This window comes from Phragmites australis, chromosome 9 (genome assembly GCF_958298935.1).
Source record: "Phragmites australis chromosome 9, lpPhrAust1.1, whole genome shotgun sequence".
Lineage (NCBI taxonomy): Eukaryota > Viridiplantae > Streptophyta > Magnoliopsida > Poales > Poaceae > Phragmites > Phragmites australis.
Window position 1 is genome coordinate 29,378,137 of NC_084929.1, and position 18,591 is coordinate 29,396,727.

The following is an 18,591-nucleotide window of genomic DNA, read 5'->3' on the forward strand; positions in this document are numbered from 1 at the left end:
TGCTGAATTCAACTTCAGAATGAGCAGGTGTCAGACTTGGAATATGCTCCGACCATATATGCATTAATAAACACAAAGAAGTTGATTCCAGTGACATTTCAGCATAAGAGATGAAGGTACGAAAATTCATCTTACTGAAGATATTTACACTTGTATGGACCTTTTGCAAGTGCGGATCCATCAGACAATCTTAACAGGCACGTATATTAATGTTACAATGGTTTTTAATCAGAACACAACTAAGATTGAATTCTCTATAAGAGATGAATAAGAAGCTCCTTTTTTTTTAAGAAACCCGCTAAGAGATGTAGCACTTCTTCAAAAACTTGAGAACACCTTTTCTTTTTAAGAAAGTAAAGAAGACGCTAAACATATAAGTGACCAGCTTTTGGGACTGATGATGCACATGCAACCTATCTTTTCAACTGCAATTTTGAATTTGCTTTTCGATTTGTCAATGAAGCCACTTGCCAACAACTAAGAACGGTAACTAGCGATGAGGTAGAAAATAAATGTTTAATTCACATCTAGATTTGTCAACAGGATCCACTTACAAAGACAACAGGACTAGTAACTAGCATATGGAGAAGAAAAATTGAGGTGTAGAAGATAAACATACTGTGGTTGAATATTGATACGCTGCTTGTTGGGAGGAAACTCAAACCCTCCTTTCTTAACTTCTAGAGCTTTAAGCCTAAACTGGACTCTAGGCTCTACACTCTAGAGGTTGCCAGGTAGGGCTTATATATCTTCAGTTCTGTAGAAAAAAATTAAAATAACTCATGACAAGTGCTGAAGTTGGACAAACAGTTAAACAACTCATATAGATATTTAGAAGATATCTACCATTTCCAAATATTTATAGAGCTATCCATAATATGAATTTGACTTTTAAAAAGTAGGAAATAGGAACCCACAACTTCAGGAAACAGAGAAGCTTTCGAGAAAACTAATTGGCAGACAAGGAAAGAACGAAATTGTATCCTCGTGAAGCAAACTATACATGGAGCTCATAACAGTGAGTATTTGTGGATAGAAAAGAACTGGTCATATCCGATAACTGACAGCTCATATGTCGCCTCCTAGAAAGTACTAAAATGTTCATGTATAAAAGAAAAGCGAAGGAAGCATTATATGATGTATCTTCTAAAGCATTGATATGAAATGTACCTGATCAAGCCCATCTGAGCTAAGATTCTGACAGCCTACTTCCTTGAATTCACAGACACCAGCAGTCACATCTTTCTTGCATTCTTTAAGGAAATAGCAAGGCCCTCAGACTTGTTAAGAGACTTGCCCTTTCATTTGATTATGCTAACAAAGTATTATAAGCAAATCAATTTTGAATGGGGACATAAAAAAAACTCAATGGAACCGACACCTCAGGCAACTTGTCATTCTATTGACAGTTTGACACCATGCATACAAGAGATACGTTGCCATCTGAGAGTAAGATTGCTGTTGGGACCGTAATGCTTCTCCGAGATTGCATGGCCTGAAAAGGCATTTTGCTGGCTACTGAAAAGATCACCAACAGAAAAAAGTACAAGAATATTGTGCATACCAGCAATTCTAATAACCAAAAAGTTAGTTATGCTAGAGAAGAAACAACACGAAGTTTGATTTAATCCATCACTACAATATTGCTTATGCACAAAGACTAACTTTGTAAGTTATGCTCTCTCCCACTATATTACTAAAGATACCCAGAAGGTTTAAAAAATGACAGGATATGATACACTTTGAAGAGTTGAATTTGTCCCAGGAGGTCGACTACAAAACAGTTGCACCATCTTTTTTGTTATTGGGTACTCATCATCGGATCAATGTCGGCTTGGTACTTTGGTCAACTGAAGATATTGAGGGGCACCAACACAGTATCTTCCAGTAACATGAGCACTTTAAACGAATTTAAAATTATACATTTCCATCAAATTTTGTCCTGGCATTAAGGTCATGTAGGCAAAATATCAAGGCGGAAACAGGGTTCAAAAAACCGTCGGTAACCGCCCAAAAATCGCGGTTACCGACCTTCTCGGTCCGGTCCGGTTTCAGAAACCGAACGGTAACCGAAATTTGAATTTAAAAAATTCGAGAAAAAAAATCAAAAAAAATCTTAAAAAAACTAGACACAATTCTAAGACCTTTTATGAAAAACGTTTTCAAAAATAATGTCATTTGCATCATATTCTATAGGGAGAAAGTTTGAAAAAAATGAAAAAAATTGAAACGTGCGGCTCAGTTATTAACTCACGTTAAGAAAAAATGTAACATGCAAACACATATTTTTCTTGTATAAAACATATTTTAAGAGAATCTTTAAAAATGATTTCACTTTATTTGGAGTTTTATTAAATTCTCTATGATTTTTACAAAGTTCACAAGCATAAAGTGAATATGTTAAGAAACAGCACTGTAATTAACTTTTTCATGTCTACTATTATTTTTTATACGTAAATCATAGTATAAATAAGCTAATGAAAGTGGTTTCACTAATTTTTGAGGTTTCATGGGTCAGTTATGAATTAATCTAGTCGCGACACATTTACACAATCATGCATGTTACAATAACTAATTTATGAGTTCATGTATTTTTAAAAGACATAGGATCATGTAAGAAGACTAACAAAATTAGTTTCATGATTTTTGGATTAGCAAAGAGTAAACTATGCATTTAACTTGGTTTAACAAATACAATTTCTCACAAAAAAATTTGAACTTTTTTATGAGTATAAATACTTTTATCATGTAGATCATGTTACAAGAAAGCCAACAAAATTTGTTTCACTTGATTTGAAGCTCAGATGAATTAGTTATTGATTTTACAAGGTTGAGCCCTTTTTTGGATTTTTTGTTGAACTACGCTGAAATTCGATAAAACTGCTCGATAAATCGAGAAAACCGAGCGGTTACCGACCCAAACCACTCGGTAACCGACCAATTCAAAAATGCGAGAAAATCGCTCGGTAACCGACCCAAACCGCTCGGTAACCGACCAAAACCGAGCGGTTACCGAACAGCTAAAATCGTAATTTTTTTTCTAAAATTCAAATTTTGCCAAATGAATTTTCTCCGAATTTTTTGAATTTTTGACCGGTAACCATGGTTATCGCGCATTTTCGGTTACCGCCGGAGCTCGGTCGAGCTCCGGTCGGTAAATTGAACCATGGGCGGAAATGAATGGACAATCACAAACCGAATTTGAGTTAATAGATGAGGGTCTTTTACATTTAAGGCCTAAGAGAAACCACATTTACCACATACCAATTGTCATGTACATTGAGATCTCTTTAGCTGTAAACATCAAAAAACAAATTGCCGATGAACCAACAATTCTCATCTTCGCCCAACCTTTGAGCCACCATGTTGCTTATGCACCCCAGGACCCATGCATGAAAAGAGTGATGGTTTCTTTGGCTTTGGGCCAAACAGGAAAGTTCTAAGGGGCACCCCGGCTTTTGTTGACAGGTTCCGGAAGTTTTGTTGGGCTCGATTGCTTCTTGCTTCAGATAGCTCAAGATTCTCTCTGAGCTTCAAGAGCACCCTCCCAACCTCCACTTGAAGGCCTCTTACGTGGTCCAGCCCAGCTTCTAGCTCCTTAGCAACTTTGTTATTATCTTGTTTCATATTAAGCACTTCTCCTTGGAACTTCGCAGCTTGGAAAGGGGTGAAGTGAACTTCATCACTTCTATCCAGAGTTGTGATCTTTGACATCTCCTCTTGTATGCTGCACAGTGATGAGAATCTGTTCTCTACCTCTCCTTTCAATAGCACATTCTTTTCCATCCAAACTTGAAGATCTGTATTTAAATCCCGAAATTTCTTTTCTAGGACTGCTGACTCCAGCTTTGCTACCTGATAACTAGCAGCAAAACCGTAAGCACCCCCCTGAGCCTGCTCATCAGTCAATTTATCCATCTCAGTTTTTAGCTTGTCAAATGATTTTTGGAAATTCCGTATTTGATGATATGATGTGCTAAACCTCAACCAGAAGTCCAAGTTTTCCCCCAACACCCTGTCAATCTCTGATCTAAATTTGTCCTCTGCAACTGAACATGCACGTGGGTCTTCAACTTGGCATTGCCTAATGTATTCCTCTATCTCAGCAATCTCTTTGTCTTCTGTAGCAGGATTGGTGCTTATTTTGGATGTTTCTTCAGACTTCTCTGTACTCTCAGTAACAGAAGCACTCATCTTCTTCTGTAAAGAACTTAGCATGCGCCTAAGAGAGTTTATCTCCTCATCTTTTGTTGCATTGGCACTCTTCAGTTCCTTCAGTTCTGACATTGCCTCAAGATGATAATCTTGATTTGTCTTCTCAATTTCCGAAAGCCTTTGTTCTGTATCTTTGTAGTGTTGCAGTGCAGATGCATATTCTTCTAATAGAATCTTCTCCTCACCTTCTGATTCGTTTGAAACTAGCTGTTCCTGTGCTACAGGACCTTCTGGGCCTTCATCGTGTTTATTGGTTTCACTTGTAGTGACATGTAAAGAATCGGATGACTCCTTTTTGACAGACAGACTTGTTAGTTCTGAATCGTCTTCCAGAGAGGCTTTGCATTTGGAGTCTTGCGATAAATCCACGACATCACTGATTTGCGGCTCAGGAGCATGTAATGTTTCGACGAATTCAGTAAGTTCGTGGGAGGCTTCAGTCAACTCTTTACAAATGTTCTGTGTCCCATTTTGTATGGACTTCCCAATTTGTTGGACTTCTTGCAGCACCTCTTCAACTTTCTTCAACCTTTCCTCCAAGTTACTGGAGTCAACAACCAAAGCCGCCTTGTCTTCCTCCAAAGCATGGAGGCGCTTGTGCAGGTCATCTATCTCAGTCCTCATTATATTGATCTGAGCATTCTGTGAAGTAGTAGCAAGCTCAAGGTTGATTACCTTCTCCACAAGTCGATCGACTTTATCCGCTAATTCTGCGACTGATAGCTCCGGGTACAGCTCAATTAGCTCTTTGACTTTTTGACATATTTCATGCAGGTCAAGCCTGCCGTCATTCAGAGCAGAATAATCAACATCCTCAAACGGCACTGCATGGCTCAGTTCTGTGTCATGTTCATCGTGCCCATCCATTTGCACATGAGGCAGCCCACATCCATCCTTGAAGGTTTTCAGCTTTTCCATTGCCTCATTGGCTCGTCGAAACTCCACCTTTGCCTCTTCAGATGATCTCTTTTGCTGGTCCTGCAAGTTCACCAGCGTATCCTCGCATGACACAATGGCTTTTGCAGCCATCAGCGCTCGGGCTTCATTGTCTTCAATGGACGCACCAGTGTTAAAAGCATCTTGCAAGCTGCAGACCTCATCCTGCAACTCAGCCACCTGTTTCTCAATGTCCAGATACTTTCCTAGTGCGCTGTCGTAAGAGGTCTTCAAGAACTCCTTCTCGGTCTGTAGCACCAGTATTTGTTTCTGCAGTTTGTCGATTTCCTCCTGCGCCTTCTCCTTGCTCATGTGGGAGGTGACCCTCCGGTGCCCTTGGGCCCCCCTCTTTGGGACTGGACTGGTACCCCTGCTCGTGCCCCGCGAGCCCATGGACAAGCCTTCCAGCGCCGGGAATTTGAAGTTACTGAGATCAATCCCGGTGATCGCCTTCGGGAACCCCTCGCCGTCCCCATCTTGCATGGAAAACTGCACCTGGTCCGGGAACACGGTGGCAATGGTGTGGTTGGCCCTGTGCAGCTCACTGGATATCCGGTCGTACCTGTCAGCAAGGGCCTGGTAGGATCGGAACATCTCCTCGACGTGGTTGATGAGCTCTGGCCGGCTCCTGAAGTAGAGCTCCGCCTTCTTGCCGAACGAGTCGCCGTCGGCGCCGATGAGCTTGAGCATGGCCTTTACCCTGTCCTCCATCTCTGCACAACAACAAATAAAAATGCAAATCCAGTGAACAATGCACCATTCGAAGTCGTCATGCGATGGTGGAGATGCCAACAGGGAGTCAACAGGTGAATCAACGGGAATGCTCACCGCCGAGGGTGGTGTCAAGCCACTTGGACTGGGTGGTGCGGATGTGCGACGCCCACCACCAGGAGTAGGCGTTGCTCGCGGCGCGTTGCAGCATAGCCGGACGGGGTCACGCCGCGCGCGACCGCGCGCTCCCCCTCCTCCTCTTGCTCCGCGTCGTCGGCCGCGACGTGGTGGGGTGCGCTGCGCCGCGACGGACGGCTGCGACGTGTCGGGGACCGCCCCTGCGGAGAGGGTGGCGCGCGCGGGCCGAACAGCGGGGAAGGCCCGGAGGAGAGAAGAGGGGGAGGTGGGTCGGTGGCGGGGTGTGGCATGGCGAAATAGGACGGGAACGGGGGTGGTTTCTTTCGTACGGTTGCCGCGGCTGGGCAGGCCGGTGGTGCTTCGCGGGCGGGTGGCTGGGCGCGACGCTCGCGGCCGGTGCGTGTGGACGGCCGGGCGCGAGAGGCGGGCGGCGTGGCTTGACGGGGGTTTCGCGGGGCGCGCGGGTGGATCGGGTGCCACAGGCGCACGTGTACGTCTACCGTGGTGGAACGGAGGGATGGCGCCGTGGAGGGCGGCGCGAGGGGACGGCGGTGTCGGGGGGTGGCGGTGGCGGATGTTTTCCTGCTGCGCGGCCGCGGCGCGTGCGGCGGGCAGGGAAACGCGGGGCGGCGCGGCGCGGCTGAGGGCTGGATGGTGTACGGTGGACACGGGCCTGGTTGGCTGGTTTGTTATACGGATCTGCCACTTCTCGATTTTTTTTATTGTTATACTAGATGGGTATCAATGTGTTAGGAAGGAAATAAAAATTATATAAAATAACATTAAACATATGCAAAGTCCTATTGTATATGCTGATTTCAGATAAGCCAATAATATTATAATATGTTATTGACTTGTCCTTATCAAGAACTCACGAGCGGAACTTTTAATAGTTTAAACGAATCATTAAACGAGTCATAAATGATAAAACTATATAGCAACTAATTTAGACAAATCTACCAAAGCCTTTTTCTTTTCTTTATGCAACTAAGTGGTAGGCAAACCAGCTTAAATATTTGATGTGATCTGAAGCTGTTTTTATTTAAGTATGTCTCCCCGGTTCTCCTATGAGCTGGTACAAGCAAACAAAATACACATGAGATGACAATAATCATCAATTAGAAATTAAATAAACTACAAACAATACCCACCTTCACACACAGAAATAAATTTTTAAAAGTGTGGTCTGAGTCCCTCGATCACCTCCGTAAGGTTTTCTAAGTATGTTTCCTTCTATAGAATAATCAACATCAAACCATTAGCAATACAAGGGCACAGCAGGATACCCTCTCTCTCCCTCTCTCCCTAATTATTGCTCTGACCTGTACATCATCCCAAAGTCTAAGAGACATGATCTCTGCACTAAGAAGATCCCTCACAACTTTGTTATATATTTTAATCGCTAAGAACTTCAATGCAAATGCTCTCTCCTCATGCTACAAAAGAAATGACATGCTTATCATGTGATAAGCAAAACTGTTCCAATTCAAGTCCTGATATAAACTAAAATCTAAGGAATGACTTTTTGGTTACCTTGCCAATGTAATCATAGATATCTACTATTGTATACTCTGTTATTTTAGTCATGGTGTATGTCTTTCCACTATTTGTTTGACCATATGCAAAAAAAAATACTTGCTATTAGGGGGGTGTAAAAAAACACAAATTCATTGAGTTCATTGAATGATTCGATTCAAATAAATTGGAGAAATATACGCAACAGGTTTGGACTTATAATTAATGCCACTAACTACAGAGAGGGCAACTTCCTTGGCCCCTTCCTCATATACTTATTTGGTATTGCAGTCAGAACAAAAATACCCTGTTTAAAATTGGAGTAGTATGTCAAAGAAGGTACACACAACAACACAGCTGAAAAGTAAGACAACTTTGTAGCACATACTTGTGAAAAAGAGCAAACTAAAGCCTCACTGATCATCTATACTCTAGCAATATGAAAATTTGACCACTACAATAAAATAATCCAAGTCAATTTGTAAAATATACACAGTTTAATTTCAAGACAAAATAGCTTCTTATGGGACTATTTTGCTACACTAAAAGAGTCGCTCCAATTTTTTCATGTCAAACCATTACTCTATAATCAGCTTAGCAAAGGTGTCATAATTGCTAGTAACAAACGATGGTATATATAGCAATAAATAATTGATGATCTGGGAATGGTGTTAGACGGACATTCAGAATTTCGAGCATTGTTAAATGACACACTATAAAGTTTGAACTTTTTTTCTTTGAAATACAACTGAAATACACTATATATACAAACGAACTGATTAGATAGCCAAATTGAGAACAGAAGTTGCAGAGCTAATGAACTATGTATACCAGAAAGACCAAAACAATATGAACAACACAAATGTGGTAACAAAAAGACCTAGTTTGCGAAGCACTAACCAAATGAATATGCAATCGAGGCAGTAGGCCGGTCCGGGAACACACTCTTGGAGATGATGGTAGTGTTGTTGATGCACTCCCACTTCGTCGGGTCCCCCCTTGCAATCTTCTTGTTGGTCAGCGGTCTCAGCCTCATCAGGACCAGTATCTTCTTCAGCTTCTCGACACCACCTCTGCCTCCATTGGCCACCTTAGCCCCCATCCACCTTGTCCCATTGCCTACTGCAAATAATTTACCCGCGTCTCACCAATCATCACTATGCTTCTGAGCTAGATCTCATCACTACAACAACCTGTAATGCTGAAGTGACAGTGACACGAAAGCAGATAAAGGCGAGGAATTTACCAAGCCTAGAGGAGAACATGTGCCACTGATAGCGGCGACAACCAAACATCCTCCGCCAGCGCGCTGGGACTGAGCTCGGCGGCAGCCATGGTGGTGCTTATGCATTTTTTGGGCAGGATTATCGAGAGATTTGGGGTGCGTGTGTTGCAGGAAAAGAGTGGGAGTTGAGTGAGGCAGCCACCCCGCGGTGACCACCACCCTCCCCACGATCTAGTCATGTCCGCTTGGGAGGGTCGCATAGGATGATGGCTACCCTTTTTCTCCCTCCCAACTATTCCTCCCCCTTCTTTTTCCCTACGGGCGGTGACAAAGTCGGCGAGGGTGAGGTCGGTGGAGAGGCTCTCTAGGAGGAGGCAACGATGCTCGATGCGACGCGTGGTGAACGGATAGGCTACGGAGCACCTAAGAGGAGGAGCGTTTGGGATGGGCGATGGCAAGCATCGACGGGGGGCCTCCTCCGTTGTGTTACGGTACCTCTCCCGGTGGAGGTCCACCGTGCCGACTCCAGCACTACACCCATACTGGAGCATGCACCACGCACCGTCCGCGTCCTCGTCATTGTTGATGACTGCCGCCTGGGAGGGTGGCCGCGCCTACGAGCGTAGCCACGTTGGATCAACGCCGAGGAGGGAGGAGACGGTCGTCGCATGCTGGTCTTCAGTGGTGCGAGGGCAGGATGTACTGTCTGGTGCTGGAATCACTACATATTTTTAAGTAGATAGAGATTTAAATTTTTCAAATTTAGCTATTTTAGGAATTCGTTTGAAAAAATAGCATGATTAGGCATTTGAAAAAAATTTAGTTGTACAATTATCTTTTTTTTTCTCATTTTACAAGTAAAATTTTGAGCTGAATTTTTTGTAAGAGCAGATGATAGTATCCTCTGCAACATATTTTTTTTCAAAAAATTTCATGGCTATTTACATAGTGTTTTAAATTTTGATAATAGTAGAATGTTATATTTTAACCTATTTTTTAAATATGCAGTTGTCTCTCTTTCAATGGACAATAGATGTTTATAGTTGCTATTTTTCAAACGACCATGTAAAATTGTTAAATTTGAAAAATAAAAATAAAAATAATCGCCACTTCTCTGCCTTGTGGGCTGTAACGCATGACCTTTCAACTTCCGGCCCACGGTATCGGCTATTGCTGCTGCTACTGTAATGCGTTGTTTCTTTCTCTTTTTTCCTTTTAGCGAATGACCAAGATTTTTTGTGCCCTACAAACCTCCAACAAAAAGGCTCTATTTGAGTACCGTAGTGACACGTCTGGGGAAGCCATTAACTAATCTTTATTTAGTTAACACTCCTATCAACAAATTTGAGATCTATCAACAAATTTTTAAAACTAGTTCAACAATTTTGAAAGTATGTCAAGAATTTTAGAACCTAGCTCAACATTTTCCTTAACATGTTAATTTTTTTTCAAAACCTACTTCAACAATTTTCTAAACCAACTTCAACAATTTCAAAACCTAGCTCAACAATTCCTTAAACCTTTCAATAATTTTCTAAACCAAAAATAAGTGTCGGTTAGCCACAAAAAGGAAAGTTAGCCAAAAAGAGAGAAATTTTCTATTAGCCAATAATAGAAAGCTGACAAAAAGGAAAGCGTTCACTGGATCAAGATCTAATAAATTTTAACCACTTAGCAATCTCCAAAATGGTAATACAATTTTTCACTTTGACATGAATATTGTTATCCTAGCCCTTGAGCATAGAAAATATTCTGAACCTCTACTGAATCGCCAAGAGAAAGAAAACGATGGTCTAGTACGGCGAGTTATGGGGCAGCGTCTAACCCCATAATCATATACATCAAGCACTGCCTCCTAGCATTTCATACCCAATGGCAACTATTTATCAAAGTCCATTTATAATCTACAACGCTAAATGAGTCAGTCCACGAAGTTCAATAAAACAATTATAAAACTATAGGTGCTATTTAAATACATGATCTTCGTATGGCTAGCCATCTAGGATAACGACAACCTAGAAACTATGGAGAACCTTCTCTTGCAATGCAACTTCTCCCATCAAAAAGCCTGGATTTCACATCTGTTTTGTTCACACTCACCTTTGCTTTGACACGTTATCTCAGCTGTTATTGGTGTATTTCAGTATTTGATTATTTAGTTGCCTCTTTGCCATCCATAATTTCACTATCTTTAATGAAAGGAATAACGTTGTTGTCGTATTTCTGAACTTTATAGCTCATTATACGTGGATTTCACGTGCTCACTAGCTAGTCTGGTATATTTGTCGGTTATGACTTATGAGCCCCATAATTTTCTCTGTGAAGTATGATTTTCAACATACATCTAGTCAATGTAGCATCCTTTTGCAAATTATCTTTCTAAAGCGTAAAAACTTGCTTGGAGAGATCGAAAGGAACAAGATATTTTGATTCGAAAATTTGCAGAAAATTCAAAGCATGAAATTAGCATAGACATTTGTTTTCTCTCTCTAAAAGTCTCTTCTGTTAATGAAAGTTCGCAAAAAGGAAAGAACAAATACTTGGAATTTATGATTAGATGCTCTTTGTAAAGTGGCCTTAGCATATGAACTAAAACCCAATTAGAATGACACAAAGTTTAGGGGTCCTTTAGTGTCATAACTAATTTTACCATATATTGCTTCCTAATGTTAATCTTGCCACACTTATTTTAATAAAAATTGATTAACTAATTTTAAGCAATTTCTGATAAAATATTATATCTATGACAAATGACCATAAGACTAAAAAGTTAGACAAACTAAATATTTGACTACAACCAAATACTGCATAATGAAACTGAAGTTATCTTAAACCAAGAAGTGACAAATATAGTTGTAATTCAAATAAACCGCCACCATTGGGCGAAATTTCGTATCCAAATTTCGAGTCCGCGCCTGTGCGTACGAAACTTCATAACCTTTCCCGCCAATTCACCGATCCGCGCCTCACGCCACGTCACCGATCCGCGGCATCCCTCCCGGTTCCCGATCTCACCCGTCCATTCTCTCCGCATCGAACGGCAGACGCCGCCCTCCTCCCACCTCTCGCCTCCTTTTAAACCCCTCCCCTACCTCGCCCAATCCCCACTCCAAGCACCACCACCACCAATCTCACTTCGCTGGAATCCCACACCACCTCCTTCGAAGAGTAACCGGATCGGCGGGAGCGATGTCGGGGCGCGGCAAGGGAGGCAAGGGGCTCGGTAAGGGTGGCGCGAAGCGTCACCGGAAGGTGCTGCGCGACAACATCCAGGGCATCACCAAGCCGGCGATCCGGCGGCTGGCGAGGAGGGGCGGTGTGAAGCGCATCTCGGGGCTCATCTACGAGGAGACCCGCGGCGTGCTCAAGATCTTCCTCGAGAACGTCATCCGCGACGCCGTCACCTACACCGAGCACGCGCGCCGCAAGACCGTCACCGCCATGGACGTCGTCTACGCGCTCAAGCGCCAGGGCCGCACCCTCTACGGCTTTGGCGGCTGATGCGCCGTCGATTCCCCTCTGCAGCTCCGACGTTGCCTGGCCGTGTTCACAAGTCTTGCGGTCAAGAAGTTTCAGACTCGCTTGTTTAAGTTCGTCTGGCTGTAGTAGGTTTGTAAACAAGGTTGCTTGGACCCGAAATTCGAATTCAAGCTTGTTCTGTGCAACTATGTTTTTCTTTTATCAAACAAAGCTTGTTCCGTGGATCCCTTGGTTTTGGTATGTAAACTGGTTGTAGTAGTGCTGCTTGTTCTTGGTTTCATGTGCGGTCACATTCTTTAATGCCGTTCTTTTGTTTTCTGGTTGGATTGCGATTGCCAGGGTAGCAGACGCGGCTACTTCCGTTCACTGGTTTAGTATTGGTTGAGGTGAATTTCATTTCAGATTTGGTCGCCCTTTAGTTATTGATTCGTATTATCTTCTGTGACCAAGAACAACGGATGTTATTTGCAACGAGAAAGGATCATAACAGTGGCCAAACAAGGTTTCTCCCCCATGTTGTCTCAACTTTTAATGTGAGCTTAGGCCTCCTTGAGCAGTTACCTCTTAGATTTGCAATGTGGGGTTTATATGGGCACTATATGTCTCAATTTCTTTTTAGTTTTGGTCAGATCAGCATATTTTTCTTCAACGATTTCCTTTAGGAGCAGAGAATAAACCTCTTGTAGAATAGTAATAAATTGTTCGTTTAACTTCATATTCTGAACAGTTTTGGTCTCTGGCCAAGAACTCCTGTGCAAGATAACGGCATGATGCTTTTGGCAGCAGCCGCCGCCGCCTAGCATCTCCATCGTGCAGTTTTAATCGACAGGTTTGTCACTACCAGCGTAATTGTTCATAAGCTTGAAGATAGTTTGTAGCTACAGCAGAGCAATCTCGTACTACGGACAGCTTATTACTAACCGCACACAAGAATTCAATTGGAACCCTAGCAACATCAGCTTCTATGCTTACCAGTATCAGTGGGTTGGACTCCAGAGCTTGGAATTGGGAAGGATGGATGGGAGGTGCAAAATGATCTATCAGAATACAGATTCGTTTCCGCTTTGTGTAATGTCAAAGAAAAAGAAAGTGCTGAGTAATGGCTGACAAAGCACAGACTCAAGTACAGAGGAACACGCTAAACAAAAAACATTGCTGGACAAATAGTTTAGTGCTTAATAAAAAACAGAATCAAGTTACTTGTTTATTATCAAATAATCCATCATGAAAAGACATTATACAGCAGAAATTATGACTTATCATAACTTCGATGAAATGGGAGTATATCAAGTCAGATCATATGAATTACAATTAATCTGTTCATAGACAACTTCCGAAATATAAACAAAAGATCTCCTTACAGAATAACTGAAGAGAGCCTTGATCATTCAGATGGACAAAATTAAATAGATTACAGTATTCCTATACATTTATTACACCCTTTGAAATCTACAAGCGCATATGGCATACCGCAGCAGTGCATATCCTCAGAATATCAAAATGAAAAGTCTCAAAATTGTAACATCAGTAAACGTCAATAACAGCAGTACACACAAGTACACAACCCCCCCCCCCCCCCCTACCATTTTACAATAGTATTAACACAAGCAAAATTCAGTAGTCCTGTCAATATACACTTACACTGCTGCAGAAGGGAAATGGAAGGGCTATAACGAATGGGCAAGAAGGTGATTGAAGCAGAATAAAGATGGCAAATCCCTCTGAAAAAGGTTTTGGCAACATCAAGCACTTTTTGGTTCTGCATTTACTAGGTTCGCAGTCCAGTACTCCAGTACACACCAGAGTAGCCAGGCATGAAAAGGTACACATGACTGCAATTCAGATTGCCATCACGGAGAGAAGAGAGCACCAGAGTTGTCTGATGAGGGCTGCAGTGCATTGATCTTGATAACATATTTCTTCCGAGTTGACATGCTTCTGCCCTTGGGGCTCATGTGCGGGTCATCTGAGCCGTCATACAAGGTGGAATCATCATCCTCATAAGCATTACCAATATGAACACCACACTTCCGGCAGAGCAAGCGTGTCCTCTTTCTGAAGAAACCCCAGGAACGGCTTGAATGGAAGTAGGGCATGCAACTCACTTCATCGGTTTGTGTAAAACGACTGTCATCAATTGCAAAGAATGAGACAACACCTTTCCTGATCTGCTTGCCATACTTGGATCCAATGTTCGCTGTGTTGCGTGTCGAGGAGCTCAAGTTTAACGCATTGCCGCAGTATCCACAACTGCCAGTAAGAAACAAACAGCATATGTCATAAAGTTGACCCTACACGCTTCCACAACTGAAACTATCATACTACCACCGTTTCCACAAGAAACGTCATATTCACAAACCATTCTGTGATCTATACGCCATCATATGCCTAGATTCTGCTCTAGTATTTGTCTATCTCTAATCAGCATCAGGACCTAAAATTCAGCAGCTCACATTAATTTGTACTCACAGTATCACATTCAGTTACTTTCCCTGGGTTCTAGTGCTACTCGGAGTCACAGACTCACAGGTCATAATGTCTTACAATTTCTTAGGTTCTGGTGCTTCTCACAGATCATATATCTTGCAAAGAACGATAGGCCACAAATTCAAGCCGGTGGATCAAATTGGTGCGTTCTTCTATCTGATCAATCTAGCTTAATTCGTTAGCAAGGCCATAATCGCTGGCAACCAACACTAACTAAAAACCAGCAAATTGATTCCAAGATTGAATCCCCAAGAACACCCAACACAGATCAAATTGTCAGACAAAAACTACATTTAGGGGGCAAAAATTATGTGAAAAAACACCAGAGGAAGAAAAAGATGGCCGTTTCCTGAGAGAGAGAGAGAGAGAGAGAGAGAGAGAGACCCATCCAGGTACTAATCAAAGAGAGATCAAACCAAAACTTTGCCTGTCACAAAACTCCTACAAGCCTAGGGTTTAGTTCTTTGATCCGAGTAGCTCAGAGAGCAGCAAGGGGGGCAAACCTGTAGGCGACGTCCTTGGTCGAGGAACTCCTGTCGGCGAGGGCCCTCGCCATGCTCCACTCTTGCCGGATCAACTCTAGTCTGCCTCGCGAGCCGGCTGGGGGAGGTGGGAGGGAGAAAAGGGGTTCTGATTGGGCTGCACAGTGCAGGGGCGAGCCGCGAGTAAAGATGGCAATGGGCAGGAATTGTAAAAAATCCGATGAGCACAGGTACAGGCTTGAGTGCTTACTTATATGTATGTGTTTTAATCTAAATTTAATAGACAACATATTTGAATATACCTATATGTATGAGTTTTAATCTAAATTTAATAGGCAATATACTCGAATATGAAAATAACTTGTCCATGTGCTTGGTCCGTATACCTGCCCTATTGCAAAGTGGATCCAAAGTACATAAGTATATAAATTAACTCTTCTCCTCTCTCTACCCCTTAGCCACTCACGCAGATCTCGCCGTCCTCCGGCTTCCTCTCCGTTATAGATCTCGTCGTTCTCCCTCCCCCTCCCCCTCCCCCTTCGCCATCCTCCCTCGGCCCTCGCCGACGCGCCGCCCTCCCTCGGCCCTCGCTGGTACGTCACCCTCCCTCGCCCTTTGCCATCAAGCGCCCAGGAGGGCACCGTCACCGCCATAAGCCCCTCGTGGCCTCGCGAGCCGCTACTCATGCAAATCTCACCAATGCGCCGCCCTCCCTTGGCCCTCGCCGGTGCGCCGTCCTCCCTCACCCTTCGCCACCGAGCATGCAGGAGGGCGCCGCTGTTGCATGGCACTTTGCCGAGCACGCAGGAGGATGTCGTCGTCGCCAAGCGCCCACGAGGCACACAGGTACACGGGCGCGCCCGCAGGCACGTGATGCTCACGTGTGGCTGGTGCGAGTGCAGTTTCCTGCTTGTGGCGGGCGATGGGTACATGTGCGGGTTTTGGTATAAGCTCGCTAGCACAGGTCTAGAGAGCCTCTATCCTCAGGTATTTTGCCTATTGCCATCTTTAACCGCGATCCTAAGAACATCTCTAAGAGTCTCTAGATCCTAATTTTAATAGTTAAATTTAGAAAAGTTCACCCTAAATTCTAGCTTCAATAGCTTCCTAATCTCACCTTTCATATTTACCAACCCAAAATCCTCCCTCTCGCTAGCTAAATATGGGAAACACCCCCTCACTTCCAAAAACATTTGACCGCCCTGGGCCCACCAACTCATCTGCCCGCTGGGAGCTCGGCTCCACCTCCCTCTTCTCCAGCTTTGCCTATCCCAGCCGCCGCCTACTACGCCGCCGCCGCGCGCAAGCAGTGTTTTTGCTACCAATGCAACCGCACTGTCCTCCTCGTTGTGGCTGCCGTCATCGCCGCCGGGGAGCTCTCCTGCCATAATAACTTCCTGGAGGAGGTCGTCATGAATGAGCGATGCTGCGTGGAGCATCTCAAGCGCGGCGGCAGCTGGGAGCGTGGCCGCGTGCGGCGCACTGAGGAGCTCGCAGGCGGCGACGAGAGCACCAGGGGCACGCGTTTGGCCAGCGAGTTCACCAAGGCGACAGAGAGGAAGAGGGATGAGAGAGCCATGACGATGTAGGATTTGGGAGGATTGGAGTCTGGATGTGGTTTCACAACGGGCTCTTTGTGCTCTATCTCACGTGTGGCGAGCGCGTAGCCGACGAGTTCGCAAAGGCGTTGGCTTTGTTATGAGATATGCAGCAGGCAGGGGTGCACCCAGATGACGCGATGTTCGTGGCCATCCTGTGTGCGTGCCGTCAACGAGAACCCAACCAAGCATACGATGAGATATGACAGTTAGATTTCACCCATTAATGACATAAGAGAGGGAAGAGAGCTTGATCTGTTGAAGTATAAGGAATGTGGTATTGATAATCTGTTGGAGAGGAAGTAGATTTAGGAACTAAATTTTATTGAAAAAAACTCTTTATATGAGGAAGTAAATTTTAAAAAATCTCTTAAAAATGCTAAAAAGAAAGTGCCGGGGCAAGCGGCCGCAAACCGTGAAGCCGGATTGGGCGACCCTTTTCTCTTCCCTTCCGTGCAGGGAAAAGGAGGACGGGACGAGCTGCTGCCTCTGCAACTAGACGGGTACGGCCCGTCGTGCAGGCCACGTCCAACGAGGTCGCTGCCTCCGCATTGACCACCGTGGCCGTGCCGTCATTTCCGCCCCGTTTGTGATTGTGATTTCTGCACCGTTTGTGGTTGTGGCTATCTAGGATGGATTAAGCTGCCAGTTAGTACACGCGATCAAAGATTTTAAGCTCTGCGTTCTAGTGTTTAAGGACACGTGTGTCTCCATCATAGAGCCCAGAAGATAGATGAATATATGGGGAATTGACTGATTGAGGATAGCGAAGGGAAAAGAACCATTTCCTTCACGGTTGTAATCGCTCGAAAATCTGTATTTGAAAATGGACTAAAATCAGCCAAAACTGGATAGCAAAGCTAAAAAATCTAGGTAACCTTTCTTCTATTAAAAATAGAGGTCACTCCCTAAATAGAGGTCACTATACAACCACCAGGAGGAAAAGGAACAGAGAAGGTATTAGGAGACTGTAGGTTAGATTATTTGTTTTTTTAAGAACAAACAGTATTCGTGTTAACTAGAAACTTCTTACCAAGACTTTCCTAATTCCAACAAAAGACGCGAAATATACTGTCAACTTGGCCTCACTTCAGTTCCGAAAGCTGAAAAGGGAGTTTCCATAAAGATACTAGATGATTATGCATTTCTTTTGCACGATGATGAGAAATAATTTGGGTGAACAGCACACCATACACATTGAGTTTCCCTCAGAAAGTGATTTCATCAGTATACCAAGCCTTTGTTTAGGAGAGACAGGTATTAAGTCTAGCTGTCTTAAACGCGGATTCACTTTGTATTTAGCAAACTAGAACCTTGCTTGGAACGCAAAAGGATATCAAAAAGTTTATGCCGTCTTCTAAATGCCTCGTGTGAAATTACTGCATTTCTAAGCGAATACTATTCTGTTCTATCCTCCAGCAACAATTTTCTTTCAGGCATTCTCTTGTAATACGGGGGACAGCTGCTACTAATAGTTTGATTTACTTGCCGCTTAGGATTTTTTGGAATTTTTTTAATAATATTATTTTATTGAAAAATTACAAAAATAATAGCTAGAAAAATAAAATTACAAAATAGTTACTTGTCGGAATGTGGAGTACCGACAAAAGACCTATCGGTACTCCGCATGCTAATAGACTACGTAGCACTAGGCTCGAGGGCTTGTCAGCACGCAGAATATGTAGAAACAGCCTATTGGCATTTCGCGTGGCGACATGCTTCCGGGTAGATACCGATATGGGTGTCAGTTTAGTTGACAGCTGACAAGCCTGTCGGCACGTTACGACATGTTACGTCTGTTTTT

General features: G+C 43.5%; 3 protein-coding genes across 3 annotated transcripts; 1 reads left to right on the top strand and 2 right to left on the bottom strand.

Moving 5' to 3' along the window:
- Positions 1-3,230: 3,230 nt before the first annotated feature.
- On the bottom strand, positions 3,231-6,664 carry LOC133929050 (protein NETWORKED 2A-like). Its single transcript, XM_062375635.1, has 2 exons — positions 5,980-6,664; positions 3,231-5,864 (listed from the first exon to the last, which is right to left on the bottom strand). Exons 1-2 carry the CDS (start codon positions 6,071-6,073, stop codon positions 3,337-3,339), a joined length of 2,622 nt encoding a protein of 873 aa, XP_062231619.1. The 5' UTR covers positions 6,074-6,664; the 3' UTR covers positions 3,231-3,336.
- A 5,188-nt stretch (positions 6,665-11,852) lies between these two features.
- Positions 11,853-12,444, top strand: LOC133929051 (histone H4). The gene has a single exon (XM_062375636.1). It carries the CDS (start codon positions 11,930-11,932, stop codon positions 12,239-12,241), a length of 312 nt encoding a protein of 103 aa, XP_062231620.1. The 5' UTR covers positions 11,853-11,929; the 3' UTR covers positions 12,242-12,444.
- A 1,141-nt stretch (positions 12,445-13,585) lies between these two features.
- On the bottom strand, positions 13,586-15,400 carry LOC133929052 (uncharacterized protein At4g08330, chloroplastic-like). The gene is made up of 2 exons (XM_062375638.1): positions 15,211-15,400; positions 13,586-14,470 (listed from the first exon to the last, which is right to left on the bottom strand). The coding sequence occupies exons 1-2, from the start codon at positions 15,261-15,263 to the stop codon at positions 14,071-14,073; spliced, it is 453 nt and encodes a 150-aa protein (XP_062231622.1). The 5' UTR covers positions 15,264-15,400; the 3' UTR covers positions 13,586-14,070.
- Positions 15,401-18,591: the final 3,191 nt, after the last annotated feature.